Raw genomic sequence first — 17,180 nt, 5'->3', positions numbered from 1 at the left:
TGGATGGACCATTCGGGTCTTTATCTGCCGTCATCTACTATGTTACTATGTTAGAAGACTACATTGACAGGGTAGATGCCTTGATCAGGGAAGACCGACAGATAACGGTGTCTCAATTGGCTGCAAATTTGGATATCAACTATGGATCTGCATTTGCCATAATGCATGATGACTTGGGATACAGGAAAGTCTGTGCACAATGGGTTTCTAAATAGCTTACTGATCTGCACAAGCGTGTGGTGGTTGCAACCTAGTTCCTGAGATGGTGTGGAGTTCCACAGGGTTCAGCTCTATCGGCTACCTTGTTTAACACTTATCTGTCCCTGCTGGGTCCACTTATGGATGAGAAGGGTATTTCTTACAGAATTTATGCAGACGACATCCAGTTTTTCTTTAAAGTACAGGGATGGGGTGATCAATTGGTAAATGAGTTAAATGGATATATGGAAAAGATTATAAAATGGAGGCTTTGAGCTGAATGTTGGAAAAACAGAGATCCTGATTGTGGGTGAGGTGAATGAATATCTGTGGCCTAAAGAGATTAATTTTTGTAAACACTTGATTAAGATCTGTGAAGAAATTAGAGTACTTGGCGTGATGGTAGATGTGCATCTATCCTTCAAAGCACAGATCTCAAAAAAGTAGTGAGGTCTGCTTATTTCACCATGCAGAAACTGTCTCATTTGAAGAATATTTTGTTAAATTGGGATCCGAGACAGGTACTTCATCAAACGCTAGTACTATCCCTGATAGATTACTGTAATGTATCTATATAGGTTTACCTCAAGTACGCATTAAAGTATTACAAATGATACAAAACTCAGCTGCTCGGCTACTGGCTGAGTATCTCAATATAAAAACACATTACACCTATTTTAAAAAGATTGCACTGGCTGCTGATTCTGTTTCGTATCCAATTCAAAGTTTTGAAACTTGTCCAACAAGGTGTTTATGACATCTTACCGAATTATTTGGCAAAATGCCTACTATTTACTCCGCCAAGGATGCTGAGGTCACAGAATTGTTGGTTGTTAGACACATCAAAGGGGAATGTTTTACTATATATACAGACCAAAAATTCAAGTTTCTCTATAGCTGGACCATTTATGTGGAATGCATTATCTGGCACTTTACGGTTTTGTAGAAAATCTATTGCAATTTAGAAAGCTGCTCAAGACCCATTTGTTTGTTCAAGCTTTCCTGGGATAATGTTCAGTTATTAGATTTGTGCTGCTCGATTGAAGTAAGATAGTAGACGAATGACTGAGATGTAATTTATGGGTTGAGATGGTATAATCTTATGATTTTTGCTGATGTAGAGCAGGGGTCCCCAAAGTCCCTCCTTGAGGGCCGAATCCAGTCAGGTTTTCAGAATTTCTCCAATGAATATGCATTGAAAGCAGTGCATGCACATAGTTCTCATGCATATTCATTGGGGAAATCCTGAAAACATGATGGATTCGGCCCTCAAGGAGGGATTTTGGGGACCCCCTGATGTAGATCTTTATATTGTGCAAGTCTTGAAATATGTATGTACTATTGTGAGCCGCCTTGCATAAAAGCGTATTAAAAATATTTTAAATAAATAAAAAGATCCAAGTATTCTGGAAAGAATTGTCACTGGTGATGAGACATGAGTGCATCACTTTGACCCGGAGAGCAAAGACAAAACATAATGAAGTAAAGGAAGCAGTTCTCACCTGGCTTCGCAAGCAGCCAAAAAACTTCTCTGCAGGAATGCAGAAGCTAGTTGAATGATGCAAGAAATGTGTCATCTTGAATGGGGACTATGTGGAAAAAGTGATATGTTCAGTTACTTCTGTTAAAGCCGTTAAGTGTATTTTGCCTTTAATTTTTGATTTACCCTCAGACATGAGGGATGGAAAGGTTGTCAACTACAGAGGGTTCCTATGGATTTAGAAGGGGAAGAGAAGGCTGGGAAAAAGCAAGAGACAAAAGAATTAGTTCATTAGGGAGAATAGAGAATAAAAACTGGAAAGATAGAATAAGATTATTAGGAACTTTATCTGGGGGAATGAAGAGGTTCCGTGCTTCTCTTCAGCAATTGAAGCTGCCTCATAGGGAAAGGGATGTACATTAGACTTTATAATGTAGCTTGCCAGCTGAGATATGTAAGGGACTGGGTGTGCCAATCTTCTGAATTTTGTGATGTAACTTTTGAACAGGAATTGGTTGGTCTATCGTGACCCACTGAGTAGCAGACTCTGGGAAATATATCATGGAATGTCTTCTTGAGAGTTTGAGGGAAGGTCGATCTATTGCTGAAAGTGTCCAGCTCCAAGATGAATATTATATTATACATTTCTTACAAGGATGTTCATCCATCCTACATGAGTCAAAAAGATGTGCTTCCCCACAGATTGGAACCTGAAAAAAGAGGCAATGTACAAACATTGTATTTGGAACTATCAACTTATACAAAATTACTGGAACCCGATTTGGACTTATCTTTAAAGTGTTTCTAAGAAAAGGTGCCAAAAGCATTAAAAGTGCCAAAAGGTTAAAAGCGTGTTCTGTTCCATAATTTTAGCTAAAGCGTGCTCTGTTCCATTGAAATGTCCACTCAAGTAAACTGCAGCCACCCCTCCCCCTTGGTTTTGACCTCGCTTGTGCGGAGAGCAAGCGCATGCGCGGATTGCATCTACAGCGGAGGATGGTCTGCACATGCATCTATATTACTCTACAGCGATCCATGGGATCGCTGTAGAGCGTGCAACTGAACCGATCACAATATTTGCAATGCAGTCTGGTGTGAATCGGTCACCTGGCAAGACTTGGCCACAGATTGCCCAGCAACGATGAGTTTAGTGAATCTAGGCCTAAGTACCTCCTACTAACTGCTCTCAAATTAAAAACTTGCAGCTATTATATTTTGTTTAAAAGTTCAGAAACTGCAACACTCCAGCATGAGTACAAGCAAGTTTCTTGATACTGGCATTAAGTTTAATGCAAATGTCTACGTTTCAACCACAGACTAAAAAGTGTATGAAGCACATTAGTTCCAGATTTCTCAGTTAACAGAATATTAGGACATTTTTGGAAGATGTAACCAAGTACAACTTTATTACACCATTTCAAAATATTAATGTAATTAGAACATAAGAATAGGCTTACTGGGTCAGACCAACGGTCCATCAAGGCCAGTAGCTCGTTCTCACAGTGGTCAATCCAGGTCACTATTATCTGGCCAAAACGCAAGGAGTAGCAATATTCCATGCTACCAATCCAGGGCAAGCAGTGGCTTCCCCCATGTCTCTCTCAATAACAGACTATGAACTTTCCTCCAGGAACTTGTCCAAACCTTTCTTAAAACCAGCTACGCTATCCGCTCGCAACTGAACAACTTTTAAGTTAAAAATTTTTTTTTTTTTTAGACTATACATCTAAACGCAATTCTCATAGGTAAATGGGAGAAGGAAAATTACTTTGCAGTCTAGTTCACTCATTGAACCTTTCGTAAGGACCCTCTGTGCTTGCTTTCTTTATAACTGTTACTCTTCCAGCGTTCATAAAATGTCCGATATTAAGCCTGAGTCTAGCCACTGTGACTCTTATTGACTTCATTTATAAGTTTTCTACTCAAGGCAATATACATTGTTGATAAGCTTAAACCTGTTTGTCAACCTTTTGCAAGTGTAACATTTGTCATACACATGAACATTTGTCTACCAGCTTACTGCCAGAGTCCGATACAAGTTACTGCTGTTGGTATATTTAGGCCCCCAAATACCCAACAGATTGTCTTTTGTATTATGCTGTACTTCCTCAGTTGCATTCCTCAGGACACCAGAGCTTGTCTGTTAGCCGTTAAGGAAAGAGATCAAAATGTAAACAATGAGGGTGGAAGTGTTTTCCTGTGTTGGTCCTGAGGCACAGGAACAAGTTTCTGCAGTATATACGACAAGGGGATCTAATGAAATTTTAAAAATTGCTAAATTGTCATCTTTTCTGCGCTATGAAGCATAGTTGAACATGCAATGCTGGATTGGCGCAGTGTGCCCGATTCTTTGGGTTCTGCTGTATGAGACATTTGGTGCTTAGTATTTTATTGTTTGATCTATTTTGCTGTTTGTATGTATGTTGAAATTATGTATGTTAATCTGTGATTCACTTTGTATTGTTAAATGTATTTTATTGAGCTCAACAAGTAGAAAAAAACAGAAGTTGATTTGCTTTGTACAAGGCAAACAATAAATACAATATATAACACTAATTTAAGGCAGATTTTAAAAGCCTAAATATTTCACTCTTCATGATAAAGGAAAATAAACTGTCTCTTTTAATGCCCCTACTTAGGCACCCTGTTAGACCAGTTTAAAGGTTGACAAAAATGTATGGTAATACCCAAAAGCTAGTCTAAAAGTGTATTTAAACCTCACTCCTCAGCTACTATCCTAACTTGAGGAAGTGGGGTTTTATCTCCTGAAGTCTAGTTAAATTAAAAAAAAAAAAAAAAAGTTTAAGATTACCTTTATTTTTTTTGTTATTTAACCTGTTTCTTGTAACCAGATGGAACTGAATTGTAATTCCCTTTTGGACCAGACTACCCTTTCCCTAGTGTCAACCCCTTCACCTCATTGTAACACTTAGCACACATACTCCACAGCTCAAAACAGCAAATACTCTCTCCTCCAGAAAAAAGCATTGAGATTTGTTTGAATTTAAGAACACATCCCTTCTCTTTCCCTTGTAAGCTACAGTATATCTGAGCTGCTCAGTTAGAAAGCTTTATATATTAGTCAACATTCTCATTCAAGTAAGAAAAAAAACTTTGAGACCCACCCTCTTTCCTCAGATCTTATTCATGCTATCAGTTCTGCAGGTTGTAACATTGTGTGCTTTGTTACAAAGGAGTGATCAGATGTAGCGTGTGTGTGTCAAATACTGTACTTGGCTTGGCAGCAAGCACAGTTTATGTCAAAGCTCTCCTGGGCCAATGCTTAGAATCTGTCAGTATTATAGCCAGCATCAGGGTGCACAGGATGTTCAGAGAGCACCAATGCTGGATACAACATACATGCCAAAAGACAGCTAGAAATAGCATTAAAATTAGATGTAATAAGGTCATTATATACTCCACTTTATTCTAAGAGAAACAGTGGGGAAAAAAACCCCAACAAAAAAAACACCCAAATACACCACACTGCTCTAATGCTAGCTCAGGTTATTTAAAAAGAGGATATCTCAAGACAGATCGTCTTTTCTGGGGTCCAGAAAATATAAAACATTGTGCATGAAAGTGTCATCATCCCCTTTGAAGAAAAACTGGTTGTTGGGGCAGTACTTCAGAAAGTGTACCTCCTTGAGCTTCAGGTTGAAAAATATAGGTCATAAAATCTCATTGAAGAATGGGTGTCTGTTCTCCTAGCTCTCAACACACATTGTTGCAAACTTTTATACAGCTTTTTTATGCATATGCCAGGCACATTCCTCCCCTTTAACCTTCCAATACTCAACACAGTGTGCAGTAAGTTGCATGCATTTAGTTTTGAGCATTGGGAAGTTATTTCACTGTGCTGTTCTCAAAGTATTTCCTAGCACTGTACAGAACAGTGCCAGAGTTTTGAATATTGGCCTGTCAAAATTCACTAGATAAGACACTACAGTCCAAATGAACTAGGAGTTTCTTTCCAATTTGTCCTCATAAAAAATTAGCTTGGTATTATCTAGCTCTTGCTGAAGCTTAAAATGTAGAACACTGCTCTTCATTCACTCCCCTCTACAGGCTAGGACTATTGCTTTGATAGTACCTTCAACATGAAAAGTTACTATAAAGAAATGATAGTACTGCCCTTCAGGCAAAAAATGGTATAAGTCAAGTGCTTGAAAACTGCAGAACTTATGCAGGTTCATTTCTTTCAGAACTTCCACTGTGAGTTCTGGAGCTGGATTTGTTTCTCACATCAGTGAGTGGTTAAGATTTGACAGTTCAATTAGAGAATGACACGGTGACGGTTTACCCGCGGCCACCGCATTTAAGCCGCGGGTCACCGCCGAAAACGGGGAAGAAAAATAGCAGTCGCTGCGGTGACGGGGACAAGGCCATTCACCGACCGCGGAAACGGTGAACAGGTTTGTCCCCGCGGGCCAATGTACCCCCTTCTAGGAACCGCTATTTCACCGTGCTCCTCATTTGTCATTTCAACCCTTCCTGCCAATCGCAGCAGAAGGGTACCCAACCCCTCCTGCCGGTCCTCCCAATGGCCTCCCCTAAGATCGCCGGCAGGAGGGTACCCAACCCCTCCTGCTGGACCCCCCCCCAACGAACCCTCCCACCCCGGAACCCCCTTAGTCTTACTTTTCAAGTTGGACCGGACAGCTCCTCGCTCGTCTGGCCAGCAGGCCTGCCTCCGTCCAAATGAGGCGGGCCCGCCACTCCCCTCCCCTCCCCTGCCTCCCAATGGCCTCCCCTAAGATCGCCGGCAGGAGGGTACCCAACCCCTCCTGCTGGACCCCCCCCCCCAACGAACCCTCCCACCCCGGAACCCCCTTAGTCTTACTTTTCAAGTTGGACCGGACAGCTCCTCGCTCATCTGGCCAGCAGGCCTGCCTCCGTCCAAATGAGGCGGGCCCGCCCCTCCCCTCCCCTGCCTAACCCACAGGATCCTAGGGCCTGATTGGCCCAAGCACCTAAGGCCCCTCCTATAGCGGGAGTGGCTTTAGGTGCCTAGACCAATCAGGCCCTAGGATCCTGTGGGTTGGGCAGGGTAGGGGCGGGCCCGCCTCATTTGGACGGAGGCAGGCCTGCTGGCCAGACGAGCGAGGAGCTGTCCGGTCCAACTTGAAAAGTAAGACTAAGGGGGTTCTGGGGTGGGAGGGTTCGTTGGGGGGGGGGTCCAGCAGGAGGGGTTGGGTACCCTCCTGCCGGCGATCTTAGGGGAGGCCATGGGGAGGCAGGGGAGGGGAGGGGAGGGGCGGGCCCGCCTCATTTGGACGGAGGCAGGCCTGCTGGCCAGACGAGCGAGGAGCTGTCCGGTCCAACTTGAAAAGTAAGACTAAGGGGGTTCCGGGGTGGGAGGGTTCGTTGGGGGGGGGTCCAGCAGGAGGGGTTGGGTACCCTCCTGCCGGCGATCTTAGGGGAGGCCATTGGGAGGACCGGCAGGAGGGGTTGGGTACCCTTCTGCTGCGATTGTCGGGAGGGCCGTTGGGGGGGTCTACAGGAGGGGTTGGGTGCCCTCCTGCCGTGATCGCTGGGGGGAGGGGAGACTTGCAGCCGTAGCCGCGGTCACTATGCTAATCACGGCAGCATTTAAAGTACATGTCGTGTTTGTTTTTGCATTGCTAGCCCCAGGGGTGGTGGAAGATTAGTGATTGAAAAACTGTATGAAAAATAACTATTTTAAATTTAGTGATCAAAATGTGTCAGTTTTGAGAATTTTTATTAATTAATTTTTTCTCTGCGTGTTTTGTTTTTGTATAGTTATTAACTAATATTTAACTAAGTTTTAAAGTTTTAAAGAATGTTTCCTTTATACGTAAATAAAGAAAAGTGAATGGGATTGCAGTGGCGGTGACGGGGCGGTGAATGGGGTGGCAGTGGCGGTGACGGGGCGGTGAAGAGGATGGTGAGACGGGGACGGGGCGGTGACGGGGTTGGTGAGACGGGGACGGGGCGGTGACGGGGACCAATTTTTTCACCGTGTCATTCTCTAAGTTCAATTTCAGGAAGACAGCTTGCAGGTTGATCTATTCTAACTCATATGAAGCTGTCAAACCAAACCCCCTACATCATCACTGGCTCAGAGAAATATGCAAGAGGATGCCAACCCCCTCCCCAAGTAATTTTATCATAAAGAATTCTGCACAAACACCACCCCCTGTATAGAATGAAACACAGGACAAGAACAAGTCTGATACCATGCTTTTAATACAAACTTAAAAAATCTGGAACAATAGAAACTGTACAGTTTTTTTAGATCATTCTTAAACTAAACCAAAAACACTCTAGAATTCCCCCCCATCATATATATTGCACAATGTTCCAAATACAAAACCCCTCAAGTTTGTTTTCCTTCTCTGGTAAATAAACTAAATTCTCTCGACAGTCCCCTTTTACCTCCCCACCCCCACCCCAAAAAAGTTGAAAACAAAACCAGTTACCCTCTTCAACATTCATAATTTTACAAGATCCAAAATGATTGTATTTCCTGTACAAGATTTTACAATTGTTGATTGGCATGAGGGAATGAAAGGGTAAGCTGAGTGCGCTTGGGGCAGGTGGGGGGAGGGGGAGACTTCCTTTTGTTAAATTCCTTTTCTTTTTTTTAAAAAAATATTTTTTCCTTAAGAAAAATTCTGAAAAGAAATTACAATTTTTTTTTTAGAAATATATATAATATATACCTCTTAACATTTTACAAATGTAGCAAATTATTCTTATAAACAGAAAGAAAAGTAAAAAAATCCAACATCAACTTAAGAACCAGGTAGGTTAGTGCCGATTTAAAAAATAAAAAAAGGTCAAGAAAACAAAATCAAGCAGTTGTTGAACGTCTAAAGAAAGACAAACTGTTTTCCACATTGCTCAGAATGTACTTGTGAAGCTACTGTATGTGTTATACAAAACAGTTTCATCATATCCTTGAAACCCTGATTCCTCCTCAATTTCTTGCAACAAGCAAAATTCCCAAAGAGGATCCAGTTTCACCCACCCCCTTTACATAGTAGGTGCTCATCTACTGGATACGAGTAATTAACACCCACTATGCAGGTTGTCCCTAAGTTTTCATCTGGTTCTGGTGATAGCTGTTCCACATTTACAAGTTATTAAAGGAACTGGGGAATGGGAGAAGTCATTTTGGCATAGGCCAATTGCACTTGTCCAATTTTTTTTTAAAAAGAAGTTCTTACACACGTGTGGGTCCAGTACATCCCATCAGCAAATCAGCATTTTGTGACAGGCAGGTGGTCCTATTCCTGGCAGTCTTCCTTGTTACTTGCATGGTGCTTTCTTTGGTGCCTTCCTATGCTTCTCTTCTGTAGAATAGAGTGCTGCTTTGTATCCAAATTGTCTCTTGCATGTCATGTGGAAGAACTGTGGGGCCAACAACTGGTGGCAGAAAGACTGGAGGTATGAGATCTATGCAAGGGGTCTCTCTGGCATGGGAAACACCCTCAAGAACAAGATGGCTCTCAATGGAAGGGCAGTTTTTCACAGTGAAAAACAAACACAAAACAACAAAAAGTACAAGCTGAAAGAGGTAGGATCTCTGCAGAACAGCGATAATGGCAACAATATTTACTTAACACTTTTTTCAAGTCAGTAGGTGGTCAACAGTTCCCTGGGCTTCAGTAGCCATTTCCCTGTTCACAGCCTTATCAGTCACTGCATTATGGTGCCACTGCAGCAATTTAAACATTTTTTCCACACATTCAATTAACAATATCCTTGACACCAGCCCTGAAACAAACCTCTGACCTCAAAAACCACAAGTGCTCATAGTTACCAAGGATACTTGATAAAGGATTCAGTTTATACATTAGAGGCAACTGAGGTACTCTATAAGATAAACAAAGCCGGAGAGCAGTGCACAGTAGAGAGCTCACCTAATAACCCTCCACAAACTGCAAAAAGTCAGCTAGGTAAAGCCTCAAATCCCAGGGCAATGGCATTTAGCTACACTCCATCTTCCTGCCCAATTGCCACCATTTTTTAAACAGATTAAAGCTCAGGCAACAGGATATTTCCAGTTTTCTAAAAGTTTCTCTCCCATACTCTCAGTCCATCCCATTCACTTAGCGTTCATCCACATTCTCAACAAGCTTTCAGCAGTCAAATCTTAAGTCAAAAAGGCCAACAGCACACAGAAATAGCCAGCAGATTTGGAGCAGCTGTGACCAAATTCTACTAGTGTCACACAGTAACAATATTTTACTCGATTGGCCCCTTGTCTTTGTCCTCTCTTACCTACATTCAGTGTTCTGTACATCAATCCATTCTGTAAAAAGGTACACTCTGTACAATCTAGTACTAGCCCTGGAGTCTTTCCTGTATCTCTAAAAGCAGAATGTGTTCCTTCCTCAACTTTGTCATCAGGATCTTATAAAATATATTCTATCCAACAGCTGAGAGAGAACACCCAACTGGTTGGTCACTAGGTACTTCCCAGATTAAGAACTCATTTTACTCTTCAAGGAGCTTTAAAAACACACCATTTAAGTGATACAGCCTGCTATTCAAGCATCTGTATATTAAACAGATTAGCAACAAATGGTTTCCATAATATTCATGTGGGTGTTTAAATTCAGAAGCAAATTCAGGCTTCCAAGACCTGTGCTAGAAATGATTAGTCTCTGACTGTGAAGTGGAGGTGGGGAGAGTGCTTAAGAAATATTAAGAATTGAGCTCATGACAAGAGTGCATTCATGCATTGTGCAATTTGGGAGGTCACTAAGCGCTCATACAAGGAGTTCCAACACAAAGGTGAGAAGAAAGGAGAATTTAGAACACCGCTCTTTACAAAGTAATAACACTCAAGTGTTCCAACATTAACACTGATCATTAAAGGTTGACAAGCAGCAGCCTCAGCAGGAAAGTTGTTCTTTACCTTGGGTTGTTTGCCTTCTCATCGTTCTCCTGAAAGGAGATTAAGTGAACTTAAGCCCTTTCATATCCACAGGTTCCAAACTCCTATCCTGAACTTTATATTTTTTTCAAATCCAAAATCTCAAGCACAAAGGTGAATAACTATTCAACCCTTTCTCCCCATCCTCCCACCCTTACCCCCCCCCCCACCTGAGAACCTTCAATCTAGGTCACTTCTAAGTCAGCGCTTAAGATGGAAAGAAATGTATCAACCAGAATATTTTGTAAGTGCATCACCTCCAATTTGTCCCCTAGGATAAAATTTTGCATAATCATGCCAGAAAGAGTCAATATACATTTTCTCAAATATGGGGAACCCTTGAGAACTGCAACCAAAATACTGACAAACCCCAACCCTACTCACACACACACTGCTTCTCATTTTAAAGATGAAAGGGTTGGGCACATAATGCTAATGACTCCCAAAAGTAATGTACCAAAGGAAACAATCCCTTAAAAGGCCACAGAATTCAATAAACATACGGAGCACCATATAATCTCCGAGCCAGGAGCAAAGCTACAAGAAAAAGTGCCTTGGGAGGCAGGCATTCCAATGACCGAGCTGATCATGAAGTAATTTTTTTTTTATAAAAGGGGTAAAATAAACTGAGAAAAAACAAACCCTGAAATAAAGGGCTAATATAGTCACATACTTTCATCAGAAAATGACTTCACAGATTAAATCCAGATACTCTCTGGAATGGAAGGGGGAGGAGGAAATAAAAAAAAGTTCTACTGATGCACTGGGAGCATATTTGTAGTAAAAGGCAAGGAGGTGGGGAACAGGGAGGAGAAGAATGATAACGCCAATTATAGAGTTAGCCACTATCTCTCCATCCTGTTAGCCTAAGGTCCAAATTCTATCATGTTTCCCCACAAGTGCACACAATGCTAGCTTTTGTGGTGTGTTGGTAGAAGGCAGCCGTGTTTTGAAGCTACCAACATGAAACTTGTTAGTCAGATGAGTATCATAGTTTCATCATATAGTTTCTCACCCTCCCCTTTCTTCAAAACAAAATTTTCAGTTCCCTGCAGAACAGCCAAGCAGCTTTGGCACCCACATAGATGCATCTCATCCATCTGGGCCTGAACAGATGAAATGGAGTAGCTGGTTATGCTGACATCTGGCAAACATTCAAGCTCTCCTGATAAGATGGGTGGAAGGGACATTGAGAAAGAAAATTGAGCTTATATCATTCTCCAAAACCGAGCAAATTGTAAAAACAAAAATGGCAGAAAAAGCTAGTCACCTATTTTTATATAAAAATGCTTCACAAGTGTTCTGCAACAACATGACAAATTGTGGTTTGTCTTCCAGTAGCTTTTTTTTTGCGCAAAACCATTTCTTAGTTAGCCAGTACAACAGGTTGAAATGGCTGGCTGGGATACTGCATTGTATTGAAGTTGAAGTTGAGCCCTTCTACAAATTGAGTCTTCTCCATAAAGAGGCCACTGCTACTGCTACTACCACTGAAGACTTGAGCCACATCAAATGCACTATTAAACTGGGCTGGACTAGGCAGGTTTTGGTTCTCACCATCATAGAAGAGGCCGGAGGAACCATTGTAAACAAACTCCTTGGCATTGGGGGAGAGTTGAGACTGAGGCACCTGATTTGCACCAAAATTCAGAGAGTGCATAGAGAGAGAAAGGCCCTTGTGCTTCATCAGGGTGTTGGTAGGTGATCTAGCCATTCTCTGCCCACCTTTCTTCATCTTGGTAGAGCCAAATTTTGTGGCAGCAAAAGTAGCAGTAGTAAAAGTGATGGGCTGGGCCGAGCGAGGAATGAAAGTTGGGCTTGGAGACTGACCAAAGGATGGGGAGGGTGAATTGGATAAGGAGTTTTCCTGGCTAGTGATGGGAATGAAAGCCTGCGCTTCAGGGTTGAAGCTGCTCTTGATCTCCTTGTCCAGTTCCACACTGCTCTCCAGGTCATCCAGGTACAAAACTTTCACAGCACCCTTCTCGCCTATTTGGTAGGATACTTCAAAAGGATCAATCCAGACACTCAATTCCTCAGGAACATTGGTCCTCACATCATCAATGTCCAATCCACTTCTCCTGGCTGCTTGCTCCACCACTGGGTCCACTGTCTCTCCAATGTGTACACAACGGTACCCAGAACCTTTCAAAGGTTTTTCAGGGTACCAGTGGCCATCATACTTGTTTTTCAGCAGCCTCTCTAACTCTTCCCCAAATAGGTCAGCTCGTCTTCGGGGCAGTTTGTTGTATAAGTACGAAATGATGAAATTCAGGGCAACTTTAATCTCCAGATGCATACTCTTTCACAGCGAAGAAATTAGGGCAGTGTATAAAAAAATAGATGTCTTCAAACAATCCTAGACAAAAAAACAAAAAACTTTTAGAATTTCACTATGACCTGCATTTATTTTAATATTATATATACACACACTTAAATTCAATTAAAGCAAGTACCCATCCAAGGATTGTAGATTGTCCATTAATCATCTTAATAAATAATTTATAGCTTGCACAATGATAGAAATGTAACTAGCTAATGGCAAAAAAGAACACAACCTCAAATTCTGCATGTATTACGCAATTTTAAAACCTGGTTTTGTATATTGTCACACTAGCCCTACAGCATTCCAAGATAAATGGCACATCTCATGATGTTGAAAGCATTTAGACTTCTGGCAGAGAGAAAGATAGGCCAGGATTCTTGATATTTTGATTTTGTGGAGAGTAAACTAAATACTACCACACTACTCTTCAAAATGTGTGCGATTTTTCTTCATGTAATAAGCAGATCTATGTGAGTTATGCAGTCTCTGGCTAGATGTAGAAGAAAATCAGTAACACAGGAGATTATTTTTGTAACTAGCACATGGTTTTTATTAAATGTTTTGTAACTAAGTTTTCTATTCTGGGTATGATGTCCTTCCATGACACTACAGGCCACTGGTAGGCATGTAACTCCACTGTTGATAGGCTCCATCCTCCTACTTTGTCAATATTATTTAAACTACCAGAAACAAAGATGTTAAATATTTCTATTTTGCAAGAGGAGAATAAAGACTAAAGCAGAAATTGCAACTGTTCCTTCAACCTTTGAATACTACAGTGTCTTATATTAAATTTTGGGTCAAAAAAATGCATTAGGGCTTATTATCGAGGGATGTCATTTTTTTTTCATGTACAATAATCATCTCTCCCTTCCTCTCCTCCACCCCAATTCTTCTTTCTTTTCTCTTTCCTCCCTTCACCCATCCCCTTGTGCAGCATCTTTTTATCCCTCCCTCACATCCCCCTGTGCAGAAGAACCCCAGCGACCCTCTCACCCATCACCCTGTGCAGCAAACCACCACTGACTTTCCCACCGTGAGAATGACATACCTCCGCTCAGAGGCCTCCAGAAACAGCAGTGATAGCAGCAGCGCTTTGAACAGGCGGCTTCGCAGCCTTCCCTCTGCTGCATCACTGATGACATCATTAGTGATGTGGCAGAGGGAAGGCCACCGCTGCTGTTTTTGGAGGCATGTCTGTTTCACGGTGGGAGGGTCGGTGGGGTTTTGTTGTACAACATTGTGTCAAGGTAAAAAGGAATACCCTCCCCAATCCTAATCGAGAGTACACTGTGCCTGTCTGCTGAGCTAATTTTAGCAGCTAGAGTTCAACTTAGCAATCCTAGGTTTCTGCTTCCATTGGGCATCACTGTGCATGAATTCCTGGACCAACCACCAAAAGTAGTCCCATCAGATTCAATATTTCAGAATGTAAAAACCCATACAAAGAAATAATGCACCACAACATATTTCTTTTTTTTGGTCTAGGGAATACTGAAGAACCACCAGTAGATACAGCTTTATGTTCACCAGGTCAAATCCTAGTCTAATTCTGTAGAGTAGCAGATGCAAGCTGTTCATACATCAATGGAAAACATATCCATCTGACTGGGTGGGGGGGGGGGGGAGGTAGAAGTAAAAAGGCTATATACAAAAGCCTTCAACAAGGGATAGCTCTTCAAAATATCAAAAACTACTGAACTGGTCTTGAGAAAGCTGGCTTCTCAGAAGCAAGGAAATAAAATTATATAGGATGTGCCTTACATTTCTATACTGAGCTACAAGAATGTAATTGACCTTGAGCTGCGACTGGGGGGGGGGGGAAGAGAGAGAGAGAGCAAGATCCCAGTCCCAACTCCAACTAAATTTGGCAGAAGTTAAAGTGCAGCTGGTTGATTCAAAGCAGGAAAGAAACAGCCTGTTGTGGCACCACCGATCCTCTCCCCTCACACCACAGCAATATGGAAGCGACAAGAACCCTATTTAAATAGACCATATCAAGTTAACATTACTGATCAAGCAGGGTGAGAAAAAAAACAAAACATGCTTCTTACTTTCTGAAACTTGCAGGGGCTATTATTTGGCTAAATCTATAGGGAGACAAGCAGAAGACATACACACACACTAAAGCTTTTGAGAAATAACAGTATTCAAATAAGCAACCGGGACAAATTTAAATTCAAGAAGGAAAATGTTAAAAAAGTAGTTCTACTGCTAACTATAAAAACTACAATAGAAGAAGAAATCTCAACACAGACCTGTGAGCACCTAAAACCAGACCAAATAGGGAAACCTAAAACATGACTACTTGAGCTTCAGATATAGTTGAATGCTTTCGACCACCAATGAAAATAAATCCTCTCCTATCAGTGATGTTAAAGAGCAGGTTGGAGCGAGACAACACCCTTTAAAACAAGACTAGAATAATCTGCCATTTTAGGTAAAAGGCCACACCCAACTGGGCAAGTAGTCTTTCTCTCATCCTCATCCCAAGACAACGCCTGGCAATACCCAAGTGCTTTCTTGCTCACTAGCTCTTTTGACCAGCAATTATCACAACCTTGATTTTTGTAGAGGGGGCGAGGTTAACTACTGCTAATAAGCCTGGCTAGTTACTATTTCAGAGCACTTCAATGTGCCAAAACCACCCTGCCTTGTAATTTTCCAACTGAGAAAGTCGTCACAGACCTTTTCTCCCAACCTAGACAAAAAAATATGAGAAAATCATGCTTTTTGTCCCAATACATACAAAGAACGCCTCCTTGCAGATCTGCAGCTTGTGCTCAGTCCAGAGCCTGGGTACTGCTCCTTCAGCACAGCAGGAGGAATAAAAGATGATGCATTTTCAATAACTAAGCAAAGGCAATTTCTACAAAACGATGGTTCCTACAGCTTTCTGGGCAGTGTAGTTTTTCCCTTTACAGTTCCCTGGCAACGCTGCTCAGTGACCTATTTTCCTGGGAACTTCACTTCCCAAAATGCTTTGCCACTCAAGACTAAGCAAGCAAAAATTTTCCACCACACATGCGCACTCCATCCTTCCACCCCCACACCGATTGCTTAATGCAAGCAAGATCCTGGCTAGCCCTACCCCCACACCCTTTTCGCTTCAGATTCCTGTATTAATTTTTTATCCTCCTACAGTGTTGTTCGTGATGTTAACGCCACAAGGGCATATAATAGGCATGCCGAATCGGAGAGCAACGCAGCGTAAGTTATGAACTGGTGAAAAAGTTTAATAACTAAAAGCCATACAAAACAAGCAGACAAGGCCCTCAAAAGCTAGTAACTTGCAGCTGTTTCCCCCCACGGATTTCCCTTACGTCTTCGGAGTTTTCTTTAGGGAAACAAAGTCAAAACGTACATATCATCCGCACTCGCACACTAACGGGACATTTAACTAAAACTGTATCCAATTTCCACTCCACACTATGTGACGTCTAAGAAAAGAAAAAGAAAGTGATCGAGCCATACTGTCACAGGATCCTGCCCACCCTCCAAGATCTCTCACCTACCAAACTAACAAAATCAGCTTTCTAGGTAAAGTTTATAAGCTTCAAGCAGAAAAGGGTTGATTTTAGGACTGTCAGTGTCACTTCAAAAGCTTACAGGAGAGCAACGGCAACACCCCCCCCCCCCATCCGTCACCTAAAATTCACCAAATATGTTGAGGACAAGTCTGCTTGATTTTATTTATGTTAATAGTAAAAAAAAAAAAAAAACACCACCAAAAAAAAGTACCATAGAATAAAACTAGTAAGGCATAATCCCCATCCTCTTAAAATAAAAGTGGAGAGGGGTAAGTGGGCCGAATGTAACAAAGCCAAAAGCCATAAATTATCCCCCCCCCCCAGGAGCAAAGTTTAATAGGAAAGAATCTGAAGAAAAGCAATAATTAAACGGGGCGGAGGGGGTAGAAAACTTAACCAAGAAGGGAGGCTAAGAAGGCGATTAAATGTCTCGATAGAGAGCGCGAACCGCGGTGGGGGGGGGGGCAAGGCATCCCTCGCTCCGGCACTCACTTGGCGGGCGTGGAGGTGGGGGGGAGTCCTTCTCTTCTTTCAGTCGGTGGCAGCTGTTTGGCTTGGCCCGGGCGCTCGCCGCTCTCTCTCGTGTGCGATGTGCCCGAGCTGCCTCTCCCCGGCCCGAGTGAGCGAAGTCAGGCAAAAGTTTCACCCTTAGCAACCCCGCGCACGCACACCGCTCTACACGCCCAACGCGATGCGGCCGCCCCGGGGGGAGGGGGGAAGGGGAGGGAGAGCCGGGAC

At 42.3% G+C, this 17,180-nt stretch overlaps 1 protein-coding gene across 1 annotated transcript; it reads right to left on the bottom strand.

Annotated features, from left to right (window-relative positions):
- Nucleotides 1-7,870: 7,870 nt before the first annotated feature.
- TOB2 (transducer of ERBB2, 2) lies at nucleotides 7,871-17,131 on the bottom strand. Its single transcript, XM_033929393.1, has 2 exons — nucleotides 16,935-17,131; nucleotides 7,871-12,945 (listed from the first exon to the last, which is right to left on the bottom strand). Exon 2 carries the CDS (start codon nucleotides 12,883-12,885, stop codon nucleotides 11,953-11,955), a length of 933 nt encoding a protein of 310 aa, XP_033785284.1. The 5' UTR covers nucleotides 12,886-12,945; nucleotides 16,935-17,131; the 3' UTR covers nucleotides 7,871-11,952.
- Nucleotides 17,132-17,180: the final 49 nt, after the last annotated feature.

This window comes from Geotrypetes seraphini, chromosome 2, assembly GCF_902459505.1.
Source record: "Geotrypetes seraphini chromosome 2, aGeoSer1.1, whole genome shotgun sequence".
Classification (NCBI taxonomy): domain Eukaryota; kingdom Metazoa; phylum Chordata; class Amphibia; order Gymnophiona; family Dermophiidae; genus Geotrypetes; species Geotrypetes seraphini.
The sequence above is the reverse complement of the archived record's forward strand: the minus strand, read 5'-3'. Positions and strand labels throughout refer to the sequence as shown.

Coding starts and splice junctions, on each gene's coding strand:
- TOB2 (XM_033929393.1), bottom strand. CDS start 12,885: ATGCATCTGGAGATTAAAGTTGCCCTGAATTTCATCATTTCGTACTTA.